Source organism: Vigna unguiculata, chromosome 9 (assembly GCF_004118075.2).
Source record: "Vigna unguiculata cultivar IT97K-499-35 chromosome 9, ASM411807v1, whole genome shotgun sequence".
In the NCBI taxonomy this organism is placed as follows: Eukaryota; Viridiplantae; Streptophyta; class Magnoliopsida; order Fabales; family Fabaceae; genus Vigna; species Vigna unguiculata.
The window spans coordinates 9,878,642-9,904,029 of record NC_040287.1 but is presented as its reverse complement, the minus strand read 5'-3'; the positions used below and the strand labels follow the sequence as shown (position 1 = coordinate 9,904,029).

General features: G+C 36.7%; 2 protein-coding genes across 2 annotated transcripts; one reads left to right on the top strand and one right to left on the bottom strand.

The window, feature by feature from the left end:
* The first annotated feature begins 3,525 nt into the window (after window positions 1–3,525).
* Window positions 3,526–4,980, top strand: LOC114163422. The gene is made up of 2 exons (XM_028047740.1): window positions 3,526–4,222; window positions 4,484–4,980. Exons 1-2 carry the CDS (start codon window positions 3,526–3,528, stop codon window positions 4,978–4,980), a joined length of 1,194 nt encoding a protein of 397 aa, XP_027903541.1.
* Window positions 4,981–13,775: 8,795 nt separating this feature from the next.
* Window positions 13,776–15,507, bottom strand: LOC114164704 (GDSL esterase/lipase At5g45910-like). The gene is made up of 5 exons (XM_028049449.1): window positions 15,245–15,507; window positions 14,914–15,132; window positions 14,671–14,816; window positions 14,287–14,560; window positions 13,776–14,191 (listed from the first exon to the last, which is right to left on the bottom strand). Exons 1-5 carry the CDS (start codon window positions 15,477–15,479, stop codon window positions 13,953–13,955), a joined length of 1,113 nt encoding a protein of 370 aa, XP_027905250.1. The 5' UTR covers window positions 15,480–15,507; the 3' UTR covers window positions 13,776–13,952.
* Window positions 15,508–25,388: the final 9,881 nt, after the last annotated feature.

The window sequence follows — 25,388 nt, the reverse complement described above, 5'->3', positions numbered from 1 at the left end:
TGAAGTAGAGCGCCTATTTTCAAATTGTTTTGATCATTTGGGTTAGTTTTTTGAAATTTTATATCATTGACAATAAATAGGTACTACATAAATGCAAATTAGTATGTTGGAGCTTTTTTTACCTTACCTTCTTTAATAAACTCTTATTTTCTTTACTATTTAGAATAAATGTAGGATTTAGAAGGAGTACTTGTTCCAGAAAAGTTTGTGTTTATAAAAAAATGGAAATAATACATGTAGGGGGAGTTTATATCTTAACCTATTTTCTTAAATATTGTCAAAAATGTGGACAAAAATTGAAGTCTTTATTATGGAAAGACGACTGAAGCAACATTTTGACTTTGACAATGACATATGATTATTGATCTACATATTTTCTCTTATTATAAATTTCTTCAGGGTCTCTTATTTAGGGCGAGTTCTTCTTTGTAGGGGGAGTAATCTTTTTTATTATGATAAAAGACGGGGGAGAAAAGTTGAAAGCAAAAGAAAATTTTAGCGTTATTTAGCATTTTCTCTTGAAGATTGTGTAATTGCAGGTTCTTACAAAAGGCTTCAACAAATTTTTATTATCATAAAAAAGAGGGAGATTGTTGATTAAAGAAGAAGATGAATGTCTTATTCTCAATCTTAAAATCAAGTACAATTTTGATGATGATGGTGATGATGATAAATAAAGAAAAGTTGAAGACTTAATGATGATGAAGACCTATGGAGGACCGCTGAAGAGTTAAAGATATTTATGGAGAAATGTTGAAGGGTGTTGATGCTCCAATGCAATCAATTTTTTCCAGTAAGTATATTGGGTATTTTATAGTACAACAAGTGTTATATCGACAGGGATTTGGTAGAATACACAAAGTTTAAACGATGTTAGAAATGCATTAAACATATTTGATGTATTGAAAATGTTGTTTAATGCAATAAAGAAGTTAGAACAGTTCTGAGTAAAATATTAACTTCAATATGGTAAACATGTGTTGAAGCCAAATTTCACCACTTTGTCCCTCTCTTATACCTGTTCAGTCATTATTAACTAAGATGTAATCATTCATGTCTTGGGAGTTCTTTTTAAATGTAAATCTAGGTCCATTCCTGGCATCCAGAGCCTAGTATCATCAAACTTTAGTATAATTCCTTATTGACTACTTGAATGAATCACCTGCATTAAGGTTAGGGCTCTATAACCAACTAGAGCCTTAGATCTATTCCTAGCATCTAAAAGTAGGAGGAAAATAAGTTGGACCACAACTTGGAACGAATTCCGATTCAATTTTAAGCTAGTGAAATAAGATGAGTGATCAGTTCATCAAACAACAAGCATAAACCAATTCAAAAACATGTAATAAAAGCATACTTTGATAAACATAACAATACCAATACATGAGAGTTCCAAAGGGTTACATCTTGACTTCCACACTAAAGAGGCTTGCTCCTCATGGTAGATGAAAACAATCTAAATATTGAAGAACCATACTTTCTTATGTCTTCTAATAATGTTCACTAAATATAGAGAAAAGTGTTTAAAAAATTTCTCTCAAAAGAACTCTCTAAAAATTTTGTCTAAATAGGGGTGCAACTTTGTTTTTATAAAATTTTTAGAGCACTGCTCAATAATGCACTTCTGGCTCTAGCTACAAAGATTTCCTTCCTAGTAGGGTTGCTTTTATGGCCTAAGCCTTATGCTATGATGCTTTAGCTTCTATGATAAATTCTTTGGAAAAGAGTCTTCATGGCTTAGCCTTAAGTTTAATGCTTCAGGTTTCCCTTTGCAATGGGTTTGCTTTGTGGCTCAAGCCTCAATTCTGCCGCTCAGCTGCACCAGTATCAATTTTGTACAAAATTTTTCAAAATTCATCCATTTTCTTTATTTTTCCACTCTGATTCTCTCTTGGTGTTGAAACCTGCAAAACAAACTATATTGGGGTTAGTTTAACATAAACTAAGCAAAATCAAATCAAGATAAGTGCAAAAATTCATCTCAAAATTAACTCATCACTAGTACAGTAAGGACTTTTTGCCCCGGTTATTTTCCACATTTTGCCTCGGGTATGGAACCGAGGCATATTGGGGCGAGGCCCACCTTTTGGCCTCGGTTATCACCCGAAGCCATAGACTCAGTTTTATGCCTCGGTTGTTTTGAAACCGGTGCCATATACACAGCTTTCTGCCTCGGGTCAGTTAGGACTGAGGCCATAGGTGATAATGTTTTTTTTAATTCAAATTTTCGTAGGCTTTTTGGCTTCGGTTATGGTTAGAACCGAGGCCATATGTGTGTTTTTTGCCTCGGTCTTGGTAAGAACCGAGGCATATTCCCCTACTTTTTAAAAAAATAAATTTCCAGTTTTATATATATTCTCACATTCGTATAATTTTCAGACCTGCATATATTTTTCAGACAGCAACACAACTGATAATGTTAATTTTTACCATTATCCAAGCTATATTTCATTAGCAAAATCTTCTCTTCCAAAGCATTTAACCTACTTAATCCTCAATTTTACCTTACTTTTGTAAATAAATACATTGTGGGTTACATTAATCTAAATATACCACTAATTCCCATTTTTGTGTCCTTTTTGTAGATGGGAAGCTTTGTTCCAAAAATCCAGACTAATGAGTGACCCGGAATAGCAAAGAGAGAAGAAAAATGTCAACAGGAAGCGCCTGGCGACGCAAAGCCAGTGCCAGGCGGAACAGACCGCCAGCTACGCGCCAGCCAAGCGCCAGACAGGTAGCGGGACTTGGTCACCGCCGGGCGGTAGCGGGAAGACTTGCCCCCTGTTTGGTGGCTTGCGCCTGGCGGTGAGACCCTTCCGCCAGGCGCCTGTTTTCGCTGATGTGTCAAGTGACCCTTTTTCTTCTGTTTTCGCGGAGGGAAACTCATCTTTGGTATTTTGGAGGCACGAAGAACACATTTGGAGAGCTTGGAGGAGTGCTAGGGCTCGTGGGAACAGCTCCATCTTCCTCCTTGTATCTCTTTCTCTCCCTTTTCTTCCATTTTTAAGCTTGAGCTCTCCATGGCAATGGAGAGCTGAACCCATTTTTGTTGGGGTTAGATGTAGCCACGAAACTCTTGTGTAAATGCAAATGTTTTGATTTTATATATGACTCTTTCATTAATTGCTAGTCTTCTTATTTCTTCACTTAAAGCTTGCATTGATTTAGCCATCTCTTGCATGATTTTTGGTTCATTGGGTGTGGAAATATCTTTTGAAACCTAGATTTGAAATAAGAAAACTCAATGGAGCTTGTACCTAGGAATGGGGCTTGACCCATTGGTTGCATTAAAACCTTTGTGCATAAAGCAAATTTGCTTATTAAGAGTTCAAGAAATTGACTTTTAATAAGGAAATTTAGGCTCAATTCATTAAGGAATTAGGGTTTGAGTAATATTGTGGGTTGGCATTAGAATATTAATGAAGAGGATGTTAAATTGTAGTTGCATGAGAGCATAGTTGGTGAATTCTAACCCCGACAATATCAAGTCATATCATTTCTAATCTTTTCCATTCACTAAAGTTGATGTTAGATGCCTCTGCCGGTGGGAGTATCAAGTGGAAGACGCCAGAGGAAGCTTATGAGTTAATAGAGAATATGGCCGCCAATGATAATGAAGCTTACACTGAGAGAGCCCATTCTCAAAAGAAGGGTATTCTAGAGCTTCAATCTCAAGATGCTCTATTGGCTCAAAACAAGATTATGACTCAGCAGTTGGAGACCCTGATGAAGAAATTGTCACAACTTCCTCAAGAGCTTCAAAATGCCTCTGTAGCTCAACTCCAACAAGTGCAAAGTTGTGAGTTATGTGGAGGAAACCATACCAATGGGCAATGTGCTATGCCAAGCACATCTCAAGAGGAAGTTAGTTATATGGGCAATCAAGGCCGACCAGGGAACTATAATCAAGGATGGAAACCTCACCAAAACATGAGCCAAGCAGGACTTTCCAATAGGCCCCCACATCAACAAACTTACCAACATCCCTCTTTGACTGACAGAACCTCAAAGCTTGAGGACATGATGCAACAGTTCTTGCAGATGTCAATTCAAAATCAAAAGAACACTGATGCATCAATAAAAAACTTGGAGGTGCAAGTAGGGCAATTAGCCAAGCAATTGGCTGATCAACGAGGAAGTTCTTTTTCCGCCAACACTGAAGCCAACCCCAAAGAACAATGTAAGGCCATCTTCACTAGAAGCGGAAAGGAGGTTGGACTAGGTTCTAAAGAAAAGGTGGAGGCTAGAGAAAAGAGAAAGAATGAAGAAGAGATTCAAGAGGAAGAAGTTGATGAAGAGATTGTTGTGGAAGAAGAAAAGAATAAAAGTGAAGAGAAGGATAAAGAGAAAAAACAAAAAGAGAAAGTTGTTGTGAAACCCCTTCCCTATCCTCAAAATCCTTCAAGAAAAGAGAAAGAGAGACAATTAGCTCGGTTCAAGGACATATTCAAACAACTTGAGATCAAGATCCCGTTTTCTGAAGCACTGCAACAAATACCCTCTTATTCAAAGTTCATGAAGGAGTTCCTTGGCAAAAAGAAGAAATACATAGAAGAGGAAACCATTGAAGTGCAAGGGAATTGTAGTGCCATTATTCAGAAAAATCTTCCTTCAAAATTAAAGGATCCGGGTAGCTTCACCATCCCCTGCACCATTGGAAATCAAGATATGGGGAAAGCTCTTGTTGACTTAGGGGCTAGCATTAATTTGATGCCCCTATCTATGCTTAGAAAGATTGGTGGTCTCGAAACCAAGCCAACAAGGATGACCTTGCAACTAGCAGATAGCTCCATCAAATACCCTTATGCCGTGGTGGAAGATGTGGTGGTGCAGATAGATAAGCTCAAGTTCCCGGTTGATTTTGTGGTGATGGAAATGGAGAAAGATGAAGGGGTACCACTCATTCTTGGGAGGCCATTCATGAAGACAGCCAAGGTTGTCATCAATGTGGATGAGGGAACACTGAAATTGAAGGACTAAGATGAGGAAGTGAATTTCAACGTTTTTGAAGCTATGCAAGAATCAACTGATGAAGAAACTAGTCTTAAGGCCATCAATGAAGTCTTATTTGTGACTAGTAGACCGTGGCAAGCTTCTAAGTTGTTTGGAAAGTGCTCAAATTGTTTCTCTGCAAAAGTGAATGAAGAGAGGGAAGAGAAAGATGATGCTCTAGTTCACCACCACTCTTTGATGGGGACTAATGGACTGAGACCTGACCAACCAATTGTGATGAGAAAGGAACATTTGAATATTTCTCCTAGAAGATTCAAGTCAAATTGGGCAAGGCTATGGGTTATTAGAGACATCAAAGTTGATGGAAGAATTGAAATTGAAGCTCCTTATTCTAGAAGGACTAAATTGGTGACTAGTGCTCAATTGAAGTTGTATAGGTGTGAGGTTGGGAAGGAGCACACCAAAAGCACAACCAATCTTAAGCGCCTTACCCGTCAGGCTCGTGACGTTAAACAAGCTCTTCCTGGGAGGCAACCCAGTGCTCTAAACTCATTCTAGCTTTTAATATTTGTTTTCAATTCAATATGATGTTTGTATGCATGTGTGAATTGTGTTAGTATGATTGTTGTGTTGTTGAGATGTTGAATTTTGTGTTAAATTTGCATTTGTGAATATGTGGAAGCATAGCCTAGAATGTTGTTAAGCATGTTTAGTTTTAGGATGGTGTTAGCATGTGCTAGTTGTAGCATTTTGAATTGAATTTAGCCTTTGTGCATCATAGAATGTGGTAGTGTAAAATTGGTTGTTTGTGAGAATATTAGTAGCATAGCTTGTGTAGTAAATTCATATCTTAAGTTAAGTTGTGCATGTGTTTTGTGAATTGAATGTTTTGCTTAAGTGTGAATGCTTGGTTTGAAGTTGAAAAGCTTGAAAAAGTATGTGTGCAAGAGTGAAAGGTTGGTAGGAGCACAATAGAGTCAAAGCCAACCCAACCATTACCCAAAAACACAAAAAAATCCACCCCTGCAGCTTAGTCGCCTGGCGGTTCACTCCTTCCCGCCAGGCGCCATCTGAAAAATTGACCACTGGATGCACTGCAGAAGCATACCGCCTGGCGGTGCCCTAGCGCCCGCCTAGCGCCACACCAGAAAACAGCCTCATAGTGATTTTACTGGTATACCGCCTGGCGGCTCGTAACCTACCGTCAGGCGGTACTGCTGCGCTGCTCGTTTGGGCTTTTTAAATCTGTTTCTGGCTGGCCCATTTCTCCCATCTCTTCAAACCCTAATCCTTACTCCCGCCTGGCGTCTCACTCTCATTCCTTGCTCTCACTTCTACCAAATCCCTAATCTTCAAATCCCTAACTCTATTTCCCAATCTCTCTCAAATTCAAACCTGATTCCAACTCTCATTCTCGTGCCACTCACTCACAGTTCACTCTCGCCAGGCGAAACGCTGCTCCAACCCCTTCCACGCACAAACCCACTCTCACGGACTCTCTAATCTAACCTCTTGCAACATTCACTCGTGCAATCCACTCAAGTAACTTCCTTGTGTTGTTTTTCTCATCGTTTCTAGACTAGTTGATGCTTGTTTTTGTTTAAAAATTCTTGATTCATTAGTTTAGGGTTTTGCTTTGCCTTGATGATCATTGTTTCTGTTGTTATTTGTGGTTATAAACTTGTGTTTGCTTTATGGGCTGCCAATGTAGTTGGTTTTTCTGCTATTTTGTGCTCATTCACTGCATTCCATGGCTGCCCTGTTATGTACCGCCTGGCGATCGCCATTTTGGCCTGTTTTACTGCCAGGCGGTGGCGCATAGCAGTGCCACTGCTGCAAGCTGGCGCCTGGCGGCCGTTTTGACTGGCCCCTATTTTTGCCTCTTTCTCTGTTTTTCTTGTGTTTGTAGCTTGGGTTGTGAGGCACCAGTGCTACAATGGTTTTTGCATCTAAATGACTTGACATTTTGTTGCTCTAGTTTAGTCTTTAGATGCAATTAATTCTCTTTTTGATTGAATCTCTCACTCCAATGCTAACTTTAAATTGCCTCTTCGTACCAATGTTTATTTTGCAGATGGCATCCTCCTCAAATCCCAAAAGAATGAAGACCACTGTTGGCAACCCTTCGAAAGGGCAAAAGCGAAAGGAGAGAATTTACTCTCATTACTTCCTCACAAAGGATAATGAGGACCGCTTCCAAGTGGTCAGGCAACGAAAGTTGGTGGCAGAGAGGAAAGTGATTCTCAAGCCCGGGGAGGTCAACGAATTTCAGCTGGAATTGATCAGGCGTGGCTGGGAAAGGCTGGGTAGCTATCCTAGCACCTTTAGTGTAACCTTGGTGAAGGAATTCTATGCTAACGCCAAGGTTACCACCTCAACAGCCCCCACTTTTCTCAGTTATGTGCGGGGGAAAAGGGTGCCATTTGATGCTGACACGATCAATGAGTTTTTGGGCACCCAGCTGGCTGATGATGTGGAGTGCCAATTTTCAGTGTTGGATGATGAGGGCGTGGCGCCTGGAGAGCTAATCCAAGCACTCTGCTTGGCGGGTGAAGGATTTCACAGGGGCACGATTCAGAGAGGTTCCCTTCACCCCTTGGCCCGCTTCTGGTCAGCATTTGTGCACGCCAACATCTCCCCGTGCTCCCATGTGTCTGATCTTACGGAGGGACGCGCCACCATTCTATACACCATCCTGACCAGTCGGGTGATGGATGTAGGGCAATTCATTGCCAATGAGATCCACCGGTGTTCTAACGCCGCTGGCAAGGCCGCTCTTGGCCATCCCTCTCTCATCACCCATCTTTGCAGCCTGGCAGGGGTGGACATTTTTGTACCTCCGTTGGAGAAAGCAACGCAGGACTTGGACTTTTCATATTTTCAAAGGTTCTGCTCAGTTGCTCCCAGACCCAGGAGGCGCCATCAGTCACAGCCAGAGGCTGAGCCAAAGCCCGAGCCCGAGGCAACTCCCACCATTGACATGTGGTTGCAGGCTTTGGAGGCCAAGCTCGATCACCTTCAGCTTCTGGAACCCCAGATGCAGGCCTTATACCGGATGGGGATGGCCAATGCTGACATGCTTAGGGGCATCTCCCTAACTATTCCTGAGCTGCACACCCCATGAGCTAAGGAATTTGCTGCCACTGTTGCTTGGCCTGGGGCCCAGGCCACTACTACTGGGGGAGGTGGAGCCTCATCTGCTGGTGATGATGACGAGGAGGAGCTAGACGAAGAGGGTGAGGATGACGCTTGAGCACTTGGAGAGAATGATTCACTTTTTGTAGGACTTGTTTTGTTGATAGTCCTGATTTATTTTATGCTTTTAGTTTTCAGTCTTAACTTTCTTTTGATAGTATTGAATTTTTTAGCATAGTGTAGAACTTTGTAACTTGGTTGTGGTGAACTAATCTTTTGCATTGAATTACTACTTTTCATGATCATCTTTTGTGCTTGTTATGAAATGATGTTGAATTGGCTTGTGAGCATGAGCTTGTGGTTGTTCTCATTTTGATATAGTGATGCTTGAGTTTAATTGTGATCAATGATTTTGGCATATGTTGAGAATTGTGGAACCCAAATACCCTGTGAGAGGTTTTGCCCCAGAGTTGATTTGTGTGAATGCTATCACTGTGGACTCATAATTGACTTTGCTTGAGTTCATTTGCTATTCATTTACTTGCATGCTACAGGTGATCAAGGCCATCTTTCTTTTTCTTTACATAATTGAGCCAATCCTTTTTAAGTTGATTTCTTGTGCAAATCCTTTGAGTCTTCTTTGAGCCTTAAAGATAATATGTGTCATTCCTTGAACCTTGAGCATAGTGAAGATATTGACTACCTTACTTTGAGCTTGAGAGAGCAAATGATTGTTAGTCATGAGTATGGTTCAAGTTTGGGGGAATTATTGCTAATACAAGGGAGCATGGGAAAATTTGTAAAGTTTTTGGTTCAATTCAAAAAAAAAGAAAAGAAAAGAAAATTGGTGCAAGCAAGTTGGGAATTGGTTTCATTGGTTCAATAGAGAAGGGAGAAAAATACTTTCATGATTTGATTAGTTGCTCTCTTAGCTCAAGGTACTTTTGTTATCCTGAAAAACCAAATTTCCTTCTTAGCCTAGCCACGATACAAGCCATAAAAGACCTTGTGATGATAGCATGCTTGTGAAAGTCTTAGACATTTTGAACAAAAAGCAAAGTTAAATTGTGTGACATTGTGATGGTAGAGAGAATGTTGTTTATATCCATACACTAGTGGGCTTGAGTGAAACACTTGTTCTTGTGAGAAGTGGTTCCCATTGATCAAGGAAACATTTTGCCATGATTGTTGATCCCTTATAAACTCTTGCATGCACTTGTGATATTTTTGTTTTGTGAACACCATAGCTTTAGTTTGCCTTGCTAATGAAACACATGTGCTACACAATCTTTCAAATAAGAGCAGGCACAATTGACATATGTTTTCTTGATTTGCTAGATCATTGCAATTGTGTTCATCTAGGCCAAGTTACCTTTTTGCTTGAGGACAAGCAAGGTTTTAAGTTTGGGGGAGTTGATAATGTTAATTTTTACCATTATCCAAGCTATATTTCATTAGCAAAATCATCTCTTCCAAAGCATTTAACCTACTTAATCCTCAATTTTACCTTACTTTTGTAAATAAATACATTGTGGGTTACATTAATCTAAATATACCACTAATCCCCATTTTTGTGTCCTTTTTGTAGATGGGAAGCTTTGTTCCAAAAATCCAGACTAATGAGTGACCCGGAATAGCAAAGAGAGAAGAAAAATTTCAACAGGAAGCGCCTGGCGACGCAAAGCCAGCGCCAGGCGGAACAGACCGCCAGCTACGCGTCAGCAAAGCGCCAGACAGGCGCTACTGTTAGTCACTGCCTGGCGGCACTTGGTCACCGCCGGGCGGTAGCAGGAAGACTTGCCCCCTGTTTGGTGGCTTGCGCCTGGCGGTGAGACCCTTCCGCCAGGCGCCTGTTTTCGCTGATGTGTCAAGTGACCCTTTTTCTTCTGTTTTCGCGGAGGGAAACTCATCTTTGGTATTTTGGAGGCACGAAGAACACACTTGGAGAGCTTGGAGGAGTGCTAGGGCTCGTGGGAACAGCTCCATCTTCCTCCTTGTATCTCTTTCTCTCCCTTTTCTTCCATTTTTAAGCTTGAGCTCTCCATGGCAATGGAGAGCTAAACCCATTTTTGTTGAGGTTAGATGTAGCCATGAAACTCTTGTGTAAATGCAAATGTTTTGATTTTATATATGACTCTTTCATTAATTGCTAGTCTTCTTATTTCTTCACTTAAAGCTTGCATTGATTTAGCCATCTCTTGCATGATTTTTGGTTCATTGGGTGTGGAAATATCTTTTGAAACCTAGATTTGAAATAAGAAAACTCAATGGAGCTTGTACCTAGGAATGGGACTTGACCCATTGGTTGCATTAAAACCTTTGTGCATAAAGCAAATTTGCTTATTAAGAGTTCAAGGAATTGACTTTTAATAAGGAAATTTAGGCTTAATTCATTAAGGAATTAGGGTTTGAGTAATATTGTGGGTTGGCATTAGCATATTAATGAAGAGGATGTTAAATTGTAGTTGCATGAGAGCATAGTTGGTGAATTCTAACCCCGGCAATATCAAGTCATATCATTTCTAATCTTTTCCATTCACTAAGTGCCTTTAACTTCCAAAGTTCAATTTTAATTATTTATGCAAAGTTTAACTTCATACGTTGAAACTCAAAATATGGATTTATTCATTAGTTTAAATTAGTCACTAATTACGCAATTAATTAGTATACACGAGTCTCTTGGGAAACGATATTCCGGTCTTACCGGTTACTACTTGCGCGACTTGGTACACTTGCCAAAGTCATAACAACAACCATAACAGAATATTTTCTCAAACATCCATAATCCAAAAACATTTAAAAGATAATTGAAATGTACACAATCGAAATATATATGTCCTAATCAATACTATTGTACATTTGAATTATGAATTTTACACATGCTATCTTACCAAAATTTATGAACTTCGCGGGAATTGGCAAAGGACTCTTGAATGTCTGCAAAATAAGACATTAAGTTAGTATACCAAACTTTAGAATATTGCAAAGTAATTGTTTTAATTTAAAAATATATTACCGTGTCCCAATTAGTTGTAATACGAGCACGCACAATTGTTGTCATCCATTGCATTATATAGTAATTGCACTCATATGAGCTGGTTTGTCTATTACACTACATTATATCAACAACATTAAAATCAATTAATGAAGAAAATCAAATCAAACAATTATAAATATATGGATAGAAATATCAAACCTGGAGGGAACACCATGCAAGACATTTTGCCTTAGACGTTGATCTCCCTGACAACATGTTATGTCCAATAATTGAACTATGATAAAGGGAATAAGTTAAGATACTTTTATATAACATATCATTTTCATAAGATTGAGATTAGGTTTTTTACCAATCTATTACTTGTCTAAGATGGTTGGGGGGAGGGCGGTGCAAAGAGCAAAACCACACAACAAGGTTCTCCCTTAGGGAAACCACAAGTAATTGCCAATGATGTCTGAGAAAAAAATAAATTTATTGTTATGCATTAAAATGATAGATTATATTCATAAGTTAACAAAAATGACTTACACAGCAATATAAGGGACAAAATAAATTTCTTTTCCGCGTTGAAAGCATCCAGTGACATATGATTGAATGTCATCAAACTTGTTGCCTTCATAAGTGAGTTGGGGGTCTACAAACCCATATACATCATTCAGTCCCATAGTTTCAGTGACACCAGACAAATACCTAAACATAAAATTGATTTGATATAAGTAAATAGAAAAATATATCATATAACTATATATAATGATTGAAAGACTTACATCATCCATAACTGAATAATGGTAATATTCAGTTCCTCTTGTCCCCGTGCAAGCTCCAAGACATCTTGGGAATGCAAGTAAAGTGGGATGTCAAGATCTCTCCCAAAAATGTTAGCATTTCGCATTGGCCTTCAGGATACACGAAATGAAAGTGATTATAAACCACAATCAAATATGCACCTGAAGATCAATACAAAACACAATTGACAAATATTCATGAATTTTAAGATATGTATTTTAAAATATATATGCACTAATAAACTATTAAAAAGTGATTTATCTTCTTAAACTGTCCAATTGGACAATTCAAGATTCAATACATTTAAATTATTAGTATTGTATCCCCTTTTATCTAATTAAAAAATAAGTAGTTTCGTCAAAATGAAAATTTGGGAACAATACATAATTTTCGTATTGAATCTCAAACGGGAAACTAAGGCTAACTCATAGTATATACAAACAATCCAAACAATTTCAATTCCAATGAAAATCAATACTTGCAATAATCGAAATTCAAAAATAATATATACAAAATGGAAAATGAAACAAAAACGAGTTAGAAACTTACCTTGGAGGAATGGCAGTACTACAATTGCCGAAAAAAAATTGAGAAGTAGTCGCAGGTGGCTGGAGGTGGTCGACGATGGCCGGAGGGTGTGGTGGCAGTGGGTGAAGTGGAGGGAGAGCGCGCACACGAGAGAGACCGCGCGAGAGAGAGAGCGACAGAGAGAGACGCGAAATGGAGGGGGCTCGCGCGTGGTGGTTGCACTGGCCGGAGGTGGTCGCAGGTGGCCAAAGATGGTGAACGATGGCCGGAGGGTGTGGTGGCAGTGGGTGCAGCGGAGAGAGAGAGAGAGTTGCAGAGGCTGGCACGGGGAGGAAGAAGGGTTCGCAATTTTCAAACTCTAAATAAACCCTATGGCTTCGGTTGTTAGAAGAACCGAAGCCATTGACCCCTTTTGGCACCGGGTCTCCTTGGACCGAGGCCTATACCCTGACTTCCAGCCACTTTTTGGCTTCGAGTCCTACTGGATCGAGGCCTAAACCCCTCTTTGGCACCGGTTTTGAGCGAACCGCGGCCTATACCCCTCTTTGGCTTCGGGTATTTGGAGAACCGAGGCCTAAAACTTGGCTCTAATTGCAAAAATGCCACCGCGCCATTATATGCTTCGGTTCCTGGCCAACCGAGGCATATAAGGCGAGGTAAAATGGGAATTCTGCACTAGTGCATATTGGACATTTATCAAAGAGTTAAAGAATGATTTGATTCAAGAGTTATAGTAAAATACTTTAGAGTTTAGTTATTGAAGTCTTGTAATCTAGATAAATTTTTTAAGCTAGTTATATAGTAGGTCAAGAGTCAATTGAGTACATCAAATAACAATGAATGTGTAAATCATTTACCTCACAAGTTGTACTATTTATACTAGGTTTATGGGCCCTTACCTAGTTGGGTTTGGACCATACAAATAAGTACCATGATTAATCTGCTTAATAATGCTCATAATACACTTAGTTCTCTTAATCAATGTTGCAACATGCCAAGATAATATAAGCCACAATAGGCCAAAATGATCGAAGTCATTACAGGTCCAGATGGTTTTATATATATATATATATATATATATATATATATATATATATATAAAAGAAATGTTCATGACTATTTCCAAATTATAGTAACCATCAAAATTATTATTTATTGTAATTATTAGAAGTAGTCAATTATTTTTATGATAATAATCGCTATACAAATGAAGATCAGTCACTCTTAATCTCTAAAATGAAACTATGATGTAATGAAAACGGTAAAGGAAGTAATCAAGTTTTAATTCGTAGTACGTTGATGACATAGTCAGATTTTAATAAGTAGCCATTGTACGTGACTTTAAAAGAAAAAACAAAGTAATTTAAGATGGGAGTTTAAGAAAACAACCGTTTATTTCTCTAGTGAAAATAAACATGTCCATCATATCATAGGACTTTTATTGTATAATACAATAGTAATGTTCTACCATATTTTCTATGTGTGACTTATTATATGCATACTAAAGATAGAATCAAATGCTATCTTCATTAATGTTTGCTTTGTGCTATCTTCATTCCTTTGGAATCTTGAATGGAGGAGTTTTGAGAGCAGGAGTAGCATAAGGGCCCTCGAGAAGTCCTTGAGCTACTGCTCTATAACCTGCTTCAGTCATATGAAATCCATCCCAACTTATGTGTTTGGAAGGTTCTTCACAAATTACTGAATCACCAAATCCACAAAATTCTTTAAGATTGTATCTTCCACCCTTTCCACAACATACTTTGAAGGTGTCAGGTTTACCCTTAAAGCCTGCATTACATAAATTAATAGCAAAGTTATAGCAACAACCTTGTAAAACTATTTATTAATCATCTAAAGAAAAGAAAAATCAAAGCACAACTTACCATATTGTTCTGGGGTTTCATATAAGCGTCTAGCTGCACTATAATAATTAAAATATGTTATGTTAACATGCGTGTTCTTGTGTCTCAAATCGTCTATGGCTGTTTTTAGTTGGTCATTAAAGTACTTGATGGCAGCATTGTAATTTCTCAAACACCCAAATTCGTCATAATCTTCTGTTTTATTACTATTCACCTCATTCAAAACATAACTATTGCACCCAATTGGAAAGTTCCCTGGAACCACTAGTTGAACCGCTCCTTCTTCAATTAGTTTCTGCAAAACAGAAATAGAAACCGAAGTCAAGTTACTCTAATCAATCACATTTCAAATGAAGTTTAATTAAACTATTGTAATTAATTTAAGATAAATTTGATACAACATACAGAAATCATAGTGGAAATTTCTTGAACAATATGTGGAACAAACTCCCGAATTTCTGTAAGATTTTTGTGTGGGATGATTGCATTAATGTCATTCCCACCAATCTCACCAACTAGAACCAATGCGTTTTTAAAGAAAGTGGCACAATCTGTGATAAAAGGGAATAACATTGTGAGTAATTATATGGAGAAACAAAAAACAAAAATGTTGTTGAAACATTATGAAAAGAGGAGATATGATGAAACCTTCTTTGCCTGTACAAAGGGAAGGCTTAAGCTTTTGAAACCACTCAAATTGAGTAGTCAATGAATAAGCAGCTAAGGGTACATCGAGTCCTCTTTGATCAAAAAAGCTTTTATTGTTTGCAGTTGAACCAGAATATGCAAAATTTACTCCTTGCTTAACATGTTGCCCTTTAGTTAAATTTAGATAGGCTGGCAACACTGGTAACCCATATGCTTTGACTAAAATGAAAATGATCATAAGTTAATAAGAATGTGTGTGATTGGTAGTAAAATATATTGTGTATGACTTTTATTGAAGTCATATTTTGAAGAGAAAAGAGAGTATAAATACCTATAAAATCTATTATCAATCTTCCATCTGACAGACGCCCTGCAGGATGTTTAAAATATGTGGAACCATAAGGACTATTAGCAGCAAATGGTTCCTTAGTTGCAGAATTTCCTGTATCACTTAAAGAGTCACCAAAATTTATGATGGTTCTATAAGGAAATTGATTGTTGTCTGAAACAACATTTTCAACAAAACCACAAGCAACAATTATGCTAAAGAGAATCACGATCTTCATAATTTTCTTTTCAATTTGTATAAGAAAATTTGGATGTAATTGTGTGTGTTTAGAGATCGGAATGTTGAGTTATATATGTTGCATCAACCACATTTTTTTTTTCTTATATTTGTCATTTCTATTTTGGTAATGGTTATAATTATCATGGTTCTTAAAATAGAGAATTAATTGTAATCTAACATGTCTATTAACCAACACGTACACGAGTTTGTGTCTTCGTACTATTTCTAGTTGTTGTTTTGACTTTTTCCATATAGCTATGATCCACACAATTAAATCTCTTCAAAATTTTCTATAGTTGTAAATACAAATTGCAAAACTTTGTATACATACAAATATGACAATTGTTTTCTTTTTGTACTAAACGATTTTTAGTGATTCTATTTTTGATATAATAATAATAAGAATAATATTATAATAATAATAATAATAATACATTTTTTAATAAAAAAATATCACGATGATATATATATTAATAAGCTTTATCATATATGTTTTTTATATTTATGAAATATGTATATATTTATTAAATGGTGACTTATGCAATAATGTGCTTTAGAGTAAATATGATTTTTTTATAATATATTCATTCAGATTTTGATTGTAAGAAAATATAAATGCAAATTAAGAAAATTTCTACAAATATGATGTTCTCTCCGAATTTGGACGTAATGCTTTCAATATTAAAATAGATTTTCAATAGTCAGGTTATTAGCTAAGATGGTTGATTGTCGAGTTTTTGGTGAAGGTTGAGGAGAGATTTACTTAAAGAAGATTATCCAATTTAAGTCATTAAGAATTTTAAAGATATTGTAGAGCATGTATGAGTATAATAATGAATGAGATAATTGAGTGAATACTCCTTGTGAATGAAATTGTATTTATAGGCTTTTGAACCATTGAATAAAAGTTGGAAAGATAATCAAAAGAAGTATGTGATACAGCTAGTTATCATGTACTTGCAAAATATGTCATTATCACACACACACATTAGAGTAGAGTTGATAGCTCTAATGGTTTATTGTTAAGTTGTTGATGGAGGTCGAGGAAAGATCTATATGTTGAAAATTCTTTAATACTCAAGTTAATAAAAACTTTACCTTATATTTGCATAAAACATTTCAATAATGTTGAGAAATTGAAATGTATTGTATTTGAATTGCTTGTATTCAAATTTCCTTCATTTTCTAAATAACTTGTTTGGACAAAGAAATTAAAATACCTTACAATTAAATTTCTTGTTTGGATCAAACAATTGAATTTCTTGTGAGATAAAATTTTATTTTAACCCTATTTATTTTAGGCTTAATAATGTTTTGAATTCATGATAAAATTGGAAACGATCTCCACGACCCAGATGGGCAAAGCCGACTCGATTATCCAGTCCAACCTGATATGTCCAAGTCATTGGTAAGACTTGGCCTCACTAGGTTGTTGGGCCCGCCAGACCCATCTAGGTTGTTGGGCCCGCCAAACCCATCTAGGTTGTTGGGCCTGTTTGTCTCAATAGGCCCACTCGACCAGTTTGAGTTGTTGGGTCGATCAGTACCGTCCAGGTCATCAGGATAGTTAGGCTCGTCTAAGTTGTCTAGCTCATCGAGCCCGTTTAGGTCGTTAGGCAATCGGGCTTGCCTAGGTCATCCGATCATTTGAACCCATATAGGTCGTCAAGTCGGTCGAGGCTATCAAGGTCGTTAGGCCCGTGTAGTTGGTCGAGCCGATAGGCCTATCTAGGTCTTTGAGTCGGTCAATGGGTTAGTGGGTCGATCAGGCTCGTTTGAGTTGTCAGGCCGGTCGGGCCTGTCTGGGTTGTCTGGCTGATCGGGCCTGTACGAGTCGTTGGGTCTACCTAACATGTCTAGGTCTTCGAGCTCGTGTGACGCTTCTAGGTCGTCCTGCCCACCTAGCCTTTGTGGGTTGTCGGGCCGACCCGACCTTTTAGGGTCATCAGGCCTGCCCGATATATCTTGGTCGTCTGATCCGTCTTGGTCGTCAAGCCTGCCAGATTCGTTTGGGTCATCGAGCCCGTTTGGCCATTTGGGTAATCGGGCCTGCCTTACCCGTTTGTGTCGTCGAGCCTGGCCGACTTGTTTGTGTTGTCGGGCCCGTTCGACCCATTTCTATTGTCGGGCCTACCTAGTACGTTTGGGTCTTCGGACCCGCTCGACCCGTTTGTATCGTCGGGCCAGCTCAGTTTGTCTAGGTCGTCAAGCGCACCCGACTTGTTTGGCTCGTCGTCTGAGAGTCTAGAGTGTGAGGTTGAGTGAGAAGAATTTCAAATTCCACCTATTTTGAGGATATTTGAATTTCTACTAATTTAACTAATTGAAATACTTCCAAAAAATGCTTGCATTTTAAATGCTTTTTAATTTCTCTATCCAAACAAAACATTTCATTACAAAAAAATCTAAATTCTTAAAAAAAATAATTACTTCATCAAAATACTCCATCCAAACACACCATTAATGAAATTGTAGAATATATGGGTATAAATAGTGAATGAGAGAATTGAACCAATACTTCATATAGCATGCATATGCTATGCATTTGTATGCTTCAATCCATAAATAAAAAACGAAAAGATAATCAAAATAAGCATGGGATATTGTTGGTTATTAAGACAAATAAATTCTTGAATATAACAATTAGCGTGTACTCCACATTCATTTACACCCCACTAGAAAAAAAACTTGATTAAATTACCTATATATTACCATTTAATTATGTGTAAGAAATTTTATGTGAAAGTATAGGTACAATTATTTTTATAGTAAGTTATGCACCAAAATACACAAAAACATCGAGTTAAAACATGTACAAAAATATAGGAACATACCATATTTCTTGTTATTTTTCTCGTGAGAGGTTTGAGACAAGGATTAGTAAAAGAAACCATCAACTAATCCTTTCAATATTAACAAGTTTCTTCCAATTTATATGTTTTAAAGGATCTCAACCAAAAGACTTCCAAAAATTGTTTATGCATTGAAATTATGTGGCTCACATTTTCTGCAACATTTCTCATTTTCGTAGTGTTTGTTACGGATGGTCCTCATTTTGACCGAATGTTTAAAATGGTTCTCATTTTCGCAATTCGTGTTTTATTTGATCCTTTTTTGTGACGCCGTTTAAATGAGTAACGAACCACTGTACAGGTGGCATTATTTGTATTACATTGCATTGGAGTGTGTTACGTGTACTGTACAGGTGTGGTAATTAACGTTAACTTTTCAATTTGGGGGAAATTTTGTAATTAGGTATTTTGAACGGTGCAATTAGGGCTTGAGTTCGATTGCAGTCGCTTTCTTCATTGTTGGAGGTGATTTCTTCATCTTCGACTTTCTTGAGCTCAGATTTGCAGAGGAAGCAACTAATACTTTCCATTTGTTCGATTCATTTCAATTTTCCAGTTAATCATCATCAACAAGGTAAGTGGGTTTAGGGTTTTCTGAGTTGTGTTTGCTCGTGGGTTAGGGTTTTCGTAATTGTATTTTGGGGTTTGTTTGTGCTTGGATTGTTGTGATGTTCTGCATGGTTTCTAAATTACTTCCATGATTTTGTGTAGTTTGTGTATGTAGGTGGGGTTCGGTGGGATATTATTTTAGTTGGTTTGTTTGTCGATTGTCGGTGTTGATAATGGTCCCCATTACAATAACAACACAAGTGAACCTTATTACTAATTGCAGCCTCTTCTCAGCAACCTTCAATGACTTCTCCAAATCATTAATCTGCCTCATTTATGTCATGATGATGACATCCCTTTCATAACATCTTCTTCACACCACCAATTGAAAAAGTTGCAGCCCACATTATTGGAACCACCACTCTGTAAATCAATAAACCAAAAACTAAAACCAATTTATTATTAACACAAAAATGAAAAGAGATTGTACACTTAATCTCACCCTGTAATTGGGACAACCCCAAAATTTTCTACCAATATTCTTTGGAGTTCTTGCCATCCTCAAAGTTGTCATCTTTTTGCAGCTACAAATCGGAGTTAATCCATTTCTCGTTGAACCACCAACATTGCACGAACTGCTACAACATGGTTGCCTCCAACGATTACAACCAGAGGTAAAGGAAGAAGATTGGGATTGTGACATACCTATATAATGGGATTGCATGGAGAAGAAGATTGGGAATGGAGGAACAAGATTGTCAAAACTCACCAACTGCCCAAACATTCCTTACCAAAATCCTAGCTCACCTATTTATCCCCAAATATCTAATTATCACACCTGTATAGTACACGCAACACACCCTAATGCAACGTAATACAAACAGTGTCACTTGTACAGTGTTTCGTTACTGATTTAAACGGTGTCACAGAAAAAGACCAAATTAAACACGAATTGCGAAAATGAGAACCATTTTAAACATTCGGTAAAAATGAGGACCATCTGCAACAAACACTATGAAAATGAGGATCATCCGCAACAAACACTACGAAAATGAGGACCAAAAAGGTATTTAAGCCTATAATCAAAAACGAAAAAGAAAAACTTAGAATTCTTGACGATAATGAGAGATTAAGAATGATTAACTAAGAGTGACTTGTATATACTTAATTTGTAATAATTGTTTGCAATAATAATAATAATAATAGAACCCTTTAAAAAAAATTAAATTTAATACTTCCTGAAAATTGGAATGAACTCATATAATAACTTCATGTCTTCATGCTAAATCTTAATAGGATAGACTTTTTTTAAACAATGGCTTTGGTAATATGGTAGAAGTGGGATTTAAGCCTAACTTAAACCCACAAAACCAACTTGTAAAATGAGTTTTATACCTCACTCATATATTATGAAATTATCTTATTTCTAATCGATGTGGGACTTCCAATACTCTATGCATCTTCTCCTTATAAAGTCCTTGTAAAGTTTACGTATTGATTACTTCAATAATTTTTTATGAAAGCATTATAGAATGTTAAAGACCTAAATTATTGATAGTCATCGTTCTTATGACTCTTCACTTGTACTAAAACAACACAATCACATGCAACTCAAAAGTTTATCGTAACCTCTTCTTCCATTAATTCGTACATACAAAAAAAAATCCAATTTCTAATCAAAAAATAGTATTTCAAATCAAGTTTAATTAAATTATACAAATTTAAGTTTATAAATTTAATTCAACATTTAACATATAAAGGTGATGTTGATGATTACCTCGGAATATATGGGACAATTGCGTTGGTGATATTACCAGCAATATCATACACCATGAACTACAAACTTTAAAGTAAATATCACATTCTGTCATAAAGAAAAAATAACGTTAGTTGTGTTGGATAAAAGTTCAAATATTTTGTAAAAATATTATTAAAGAAGTTTTAGTAAAATCTTCTTTGCTTTTACAAAGGGAGAATTCAAGTTAAACCAATGCCGTTAAATTCTCAATCAACTGAATTAAAATATGAAAAATTTACTTATTTCTCAAATTCTTATACTTCGACGAGAGAGAATAAAAATACGTACAAAATCTACAACTAGTCATCGATTTAACATGTTTAAAGTAAATTGAATCAAATGTACTATTGTTAGACAAAACTGAATGGTAACTAATAACGACATTTCCAATGTATTTATAGAAATACCAAGTTCAAAGTGACTTAAAATGGAAGAGAAGAATAGGTGTTTGAAACAGCATTTTAAAACCAGCAAAAGTAAATACAATTTTAAAGAAAATAAGATTTTCGTTATATTATTTTTGACTAAAATAAGTAATTTTATGTATAATTACATGTTTTGGGCTATTAGAATTGAATGCTTTACTAGCATTTATACCCGTGCAACGCACGCACACGGAATTTTAAAAGTTTAAAATTAGAATATATTTATTAAATTAATTTAAAATTATAAAAGGATAATTAAATTTAATAGAAATATTTTATTTTATAAAATTAAATAATTATTTTTTAATTATTTTTATCATAAAAATGTATTTAAGTTATTTTATATTTTTTTAACAAAATATATTGTATATAATTATTTTAAATAATATATTAAGAATGAGTTAATTAAAATTAAGAAATAAATTTAATTTTAAATAATTTATTGAGTAGAGAATGTAGGAAAATATAATAGTAGATTACCTTATAATAAAAATGATGAACAATATAAAAATTGTTGAGTAGACCTAATAAATATAAAAAATTAGATGATACAAAAAATGAGAATGGTAGGCGATATAAAACTACAAATAATGATAGACCGTGCATATAAATGTAAATAATATATTCTTTGAAGAAAATACAAATGTTAGACGATGTAAGGCCCACTTTTTTCTGTCCTTAATGTTTAAGGGTCTAGCCTTATCTGTTGGACCTAAGGTCGGCCCATAGGATACTCAAGACCCCTTAGAGCCACTTGTTTCCCTTCATTCTGCATTCACTTTACAAACAGCCCCTTACTCAACCTCCTTCTTCTCTCTTTTCAGAGCTTTGCTAGGGTTTGAGCTAGTTCCTCCGTTAGGTAATTGAACTCTACTCCCGAGTAAGTAGAACTTTAGACCCTTATTCCTTTTATGTTTCCCATTCTGTTTGGAAACTCTATTTTCCACTTGGAACTCAGCTGGAATCTTAGTTTCGTTCTCCTTGGTTGTTTTTCTAGTTCCGCAAGCTGCCACGTTTAGTAGTGCTCTTTTCGAGTGTTTGTGCAGTTTTGCTAGCGTTTTCCAAGTAAGGGAAGTTAGGGTTTTTCGCATTTTTGAAATATGTTGTTGTTTGACTTCTGTTTCATTATTAAAATGCTTGATTGACGTTATGCTTGCATGAGATTGAACTGGATGTGACCTTGTACTATTTTTCTTGGCTTGTATGCGCGAACAATGGAGAAACCTGATATTCTCACCCAAGCGAGCAAGTCTCGCCTAAGCGAGAGTACCAAAAACCCTCACAGGTTTTAGCTCGCATTGTCGCTCAGGCGACGAGCTCCCATTTTGAGCGAGAATTCATCTCGCTTAAGCGAGGAGGTCTCGCCTAAGCGAGAAAATGTGAAAACCTCGTTGTTCCACTACTCGAGCTCTCGCCCATGCGAAAGGAGCCCGCCTGAGCGTGAGAACCTCTCTCGCCTGAGCGAGTGCTTCCAACCTGAGCGAGAACTGTGCAGGAACGTGCTTAAGTGTTGTTTTCTTCTCTATTTTTGGTTGATGGTCACATGATTGACTGGATTACCCTATTTTAAGCATGAAGTGTGTGAATATGCATGTATTAAATGATTTATGGGCTGAAATTGATGAGTTTGGTATGAATATGCGTATGAAACATGATTGGGTTGTTGGTTGTTTATTGGCATGAGATTGGTATACATGATAAATCTATGGTTGGTTGGTGAGACATGGCTATGGTATGGGTTGGACGTAATTTCATGAACCTCTTGGTGAGACCTCATGGTGGTGTCGTATGTGATGGACGTAATTTCATGAACCTCTTGGTGAGATCTCATGGTGGTGCCTTATGTGATGGACGTAATTTTACGAACCTCTTAGTAAGGTTTTGTGGTGGTGTCTTAGTGTATATAATTAGGTAAGGATTCAAGTAAGGATTGCATCCTGAAACTCTAAAGAGTCAGTTAGTCTCACGTAGAGCGGACTGACTCAAGTGGTGAGAGTAGCAGGAGGCCCTAGTCTTTGGTAGGATAATGACCTTAGATGTTTGAAGGCTAACCTTGTGCGTGATAGGGTGAAACCCATTGGCAATGGCTTTGCAAAGCAGTAGAGGCCACCACAAGTGCAAGCATCCAGTGAATCTAACGGATTATATGTATCTGGATAAATTGGGTCTCAGAGTCTTGTTGTTTACTATCACATGCTTGATTGATTTTATATGTTCTTGACTTTTAAATTGTATGCTTAATTGTATGATAAAACCTTTTTACTCTAGCTTACCCTTCTTGCTTGTGTTTGTCTTCTTGTGTGGTTTTCCTTTTTGCAATGATCACCAAATCCCTTGGTGTGAGTAGATATGAAAACTCCTGGTGATCGTAGTGACGGAGGAAATGTTGCAGCTTAGTTGGGCAGGGATTGGTGTTAGGCTCACTATTGAGCCCATGTTTGAAGAGTTTTTATTGTTTTGTAATCCCTTGCTTACGAGCAAGTTTTTGGACATTTGTTGAACCTTTTAATTCTGTTCATAACATCTTGGTGTGCCTAGTTTTTCTTCTAGTATATTCATGGATAATTGTAATGCTTGACGCTTAAACTCCATGGCATTGCTCTTTATATTATATTGTATGTGATATTTCATTTAATTAAGTTTATATATTAAACGGGATGTTACAGACGATGTAAACAAAATATAAATAGTAAATGATCAAAAAATTACAAAATGTAGACCATGCAAAAAAAATATAAAGAGTATGTTGGTAGGGGGAGTTAATTCACCTATGAATGAAGCATGGTTTTGATGATGTCTGCTGGATTAGGGTAGAACATAGACTTGGTCTAGTTAGGTCATGTATTAGGCTAGTAGTTTATCTTTATCAGTTGTATGTTAGGCCTGCTTTGAGCTACATTGGACCATTACACTCTTGCTGGTGCAAACATGAATGGCTAGCTGTTTAACTAATAGATTAGTTGTGAGTATGGCACTAAGGAAGTGAAAATATGCTCACGAAAATCGATTAGGTAAACTGTTAATCAATTAAACAACAACAGAAAACTCTGTATAAAAGCTGGTTTTAAAATTTGTTTTGGGGTCTGGAGAAAATTGAAAATCACACAGTTTTCCTTCTGAGAGAGAGCCTTCTAAGAGTCATTGAACATTCTGGAAGATCATTCAAGTGCAAATCCAAGAAGATTGAGAGTTGATTCTACCATGATGGGTCTTGCTTGAATCAAGGAGCATATTGTCAAATCTGCACAACATAGGTGTATTTGTTTCTTGATTCTGTTTATTGTATTTCTGATTATAGTGCTTCAGTGTGTGAAGTGTAGGCCTAGGTGCAATTGCGTGGATGCATTGCCCCTAGGGGGAGTTCTTGATTGGCAAATCAAGTTCTTGGGATTTAGGGTCTAGAATTATATAGGTGTGCTTGTAATTCTTGGATCCTATCTGTGTTAGTGGAATCCTCCTAAGTGAGTTACTTAGGATAAGACTGGATGTAGATTCATCTTGAATTGAACCAGTATAAATTGTTATGTTTTGTTTCTTTCTCTTCTCTCATAATCTTTCTTGATTGAGTTAAAACAATCCATTAACCCAGAACTGTGAAATTGATTAATTGAGCTTTAAAACCTAAATATTTATTCAAGATTCATCTTAATTCAGATAAAAGCCTATTAATCAATTCATATCCCTTTGTGGTTAAGATAATTAGACAGATCTATTTTTAACAATTGGCACCAGAGCTGGTTAATCGCACGATAATCGATTAGAAAGATCCTGATATGTCTAATACATCTCAAACATTTGCTGAAGGGGCATCCATCAACAGGCCACCTCTATTTGCTGGTGAAAACTACCCTTTTTGGAAAATTAGAATGAAATTTTTTCTTGAATCAGTGGACAAAGGGGTATGGGATGCTATGGTGAATGGACCTTTTAAACCAATTAAGATAGTGGAAGGAAAAACTGTTCTTAAAGAGTTCTCACATTGGACTCTTGATGAAAATAAGAGGGCACACTATGATGTTAGAGCCAAAAATATTATATCTTATGCACTAACTTTGGATGAATTTTACAGGGTATCCGTGTGTGAATCAGCCAAAGAAATGTGGGATGTCTTGGAAGTAACTCATGAGGGCACGAATGAAGTTAAAAGGGCAAGGAAGAACACTCTCATTCAAGAGTATGAGATGTTCAGGATGAAGTCTGGAGAAAGCATTTGTGATGTGCAGAAAAGATTTACACATATAGTAAATCACCTCCTAGCTCTTGGCAAGACTTTTGACAAAGAG

What these genes read in the sequence shown, in the direction of transcription:
- LOC114164704 (XM_028049449.1), bottom strand. Translation starts at nt 15,479, where the DNA reads ATGAAGATCGTGATTCTCTTTAGCATAATTGTTGCTTGTGGTTTTGTT. An exon ending in CCTTTGTACAGGCAAAGAAG is followed by an intron (nt 14,817 to 14,913) that starts GTTTCATCATAT and finishes CTTTTATCACAG; the next exon opens with ATTGTGCCACTTTCTTTAAA. An exon ending in TGAAACCCCAGAACAATATG is followed by an intron (nt 14,192 to 14,286) that starts GTAAGTTGTGCT and finishes TATGTAATGCAG; the next exon opens with GCTTTAAGGGTAAACCTGAC.
- LOC114163422 (XM_028047740.1), top strand. Translation starts at nt 3,526, where the DNA reads ATGTTAGATGCCTCTGCCGGTGGGAGTATCAAGTGGAAGACGCCAGAG. An exon ending in CGGAAAGGAGGTTGGACTAG is followed by an intron (nt 4,223 to 4,483) that starts GTTCTAAAGAAA and finishes CGTTTTCTGAAG; the next exon opens with CACTGCAACAAATACCCTCT.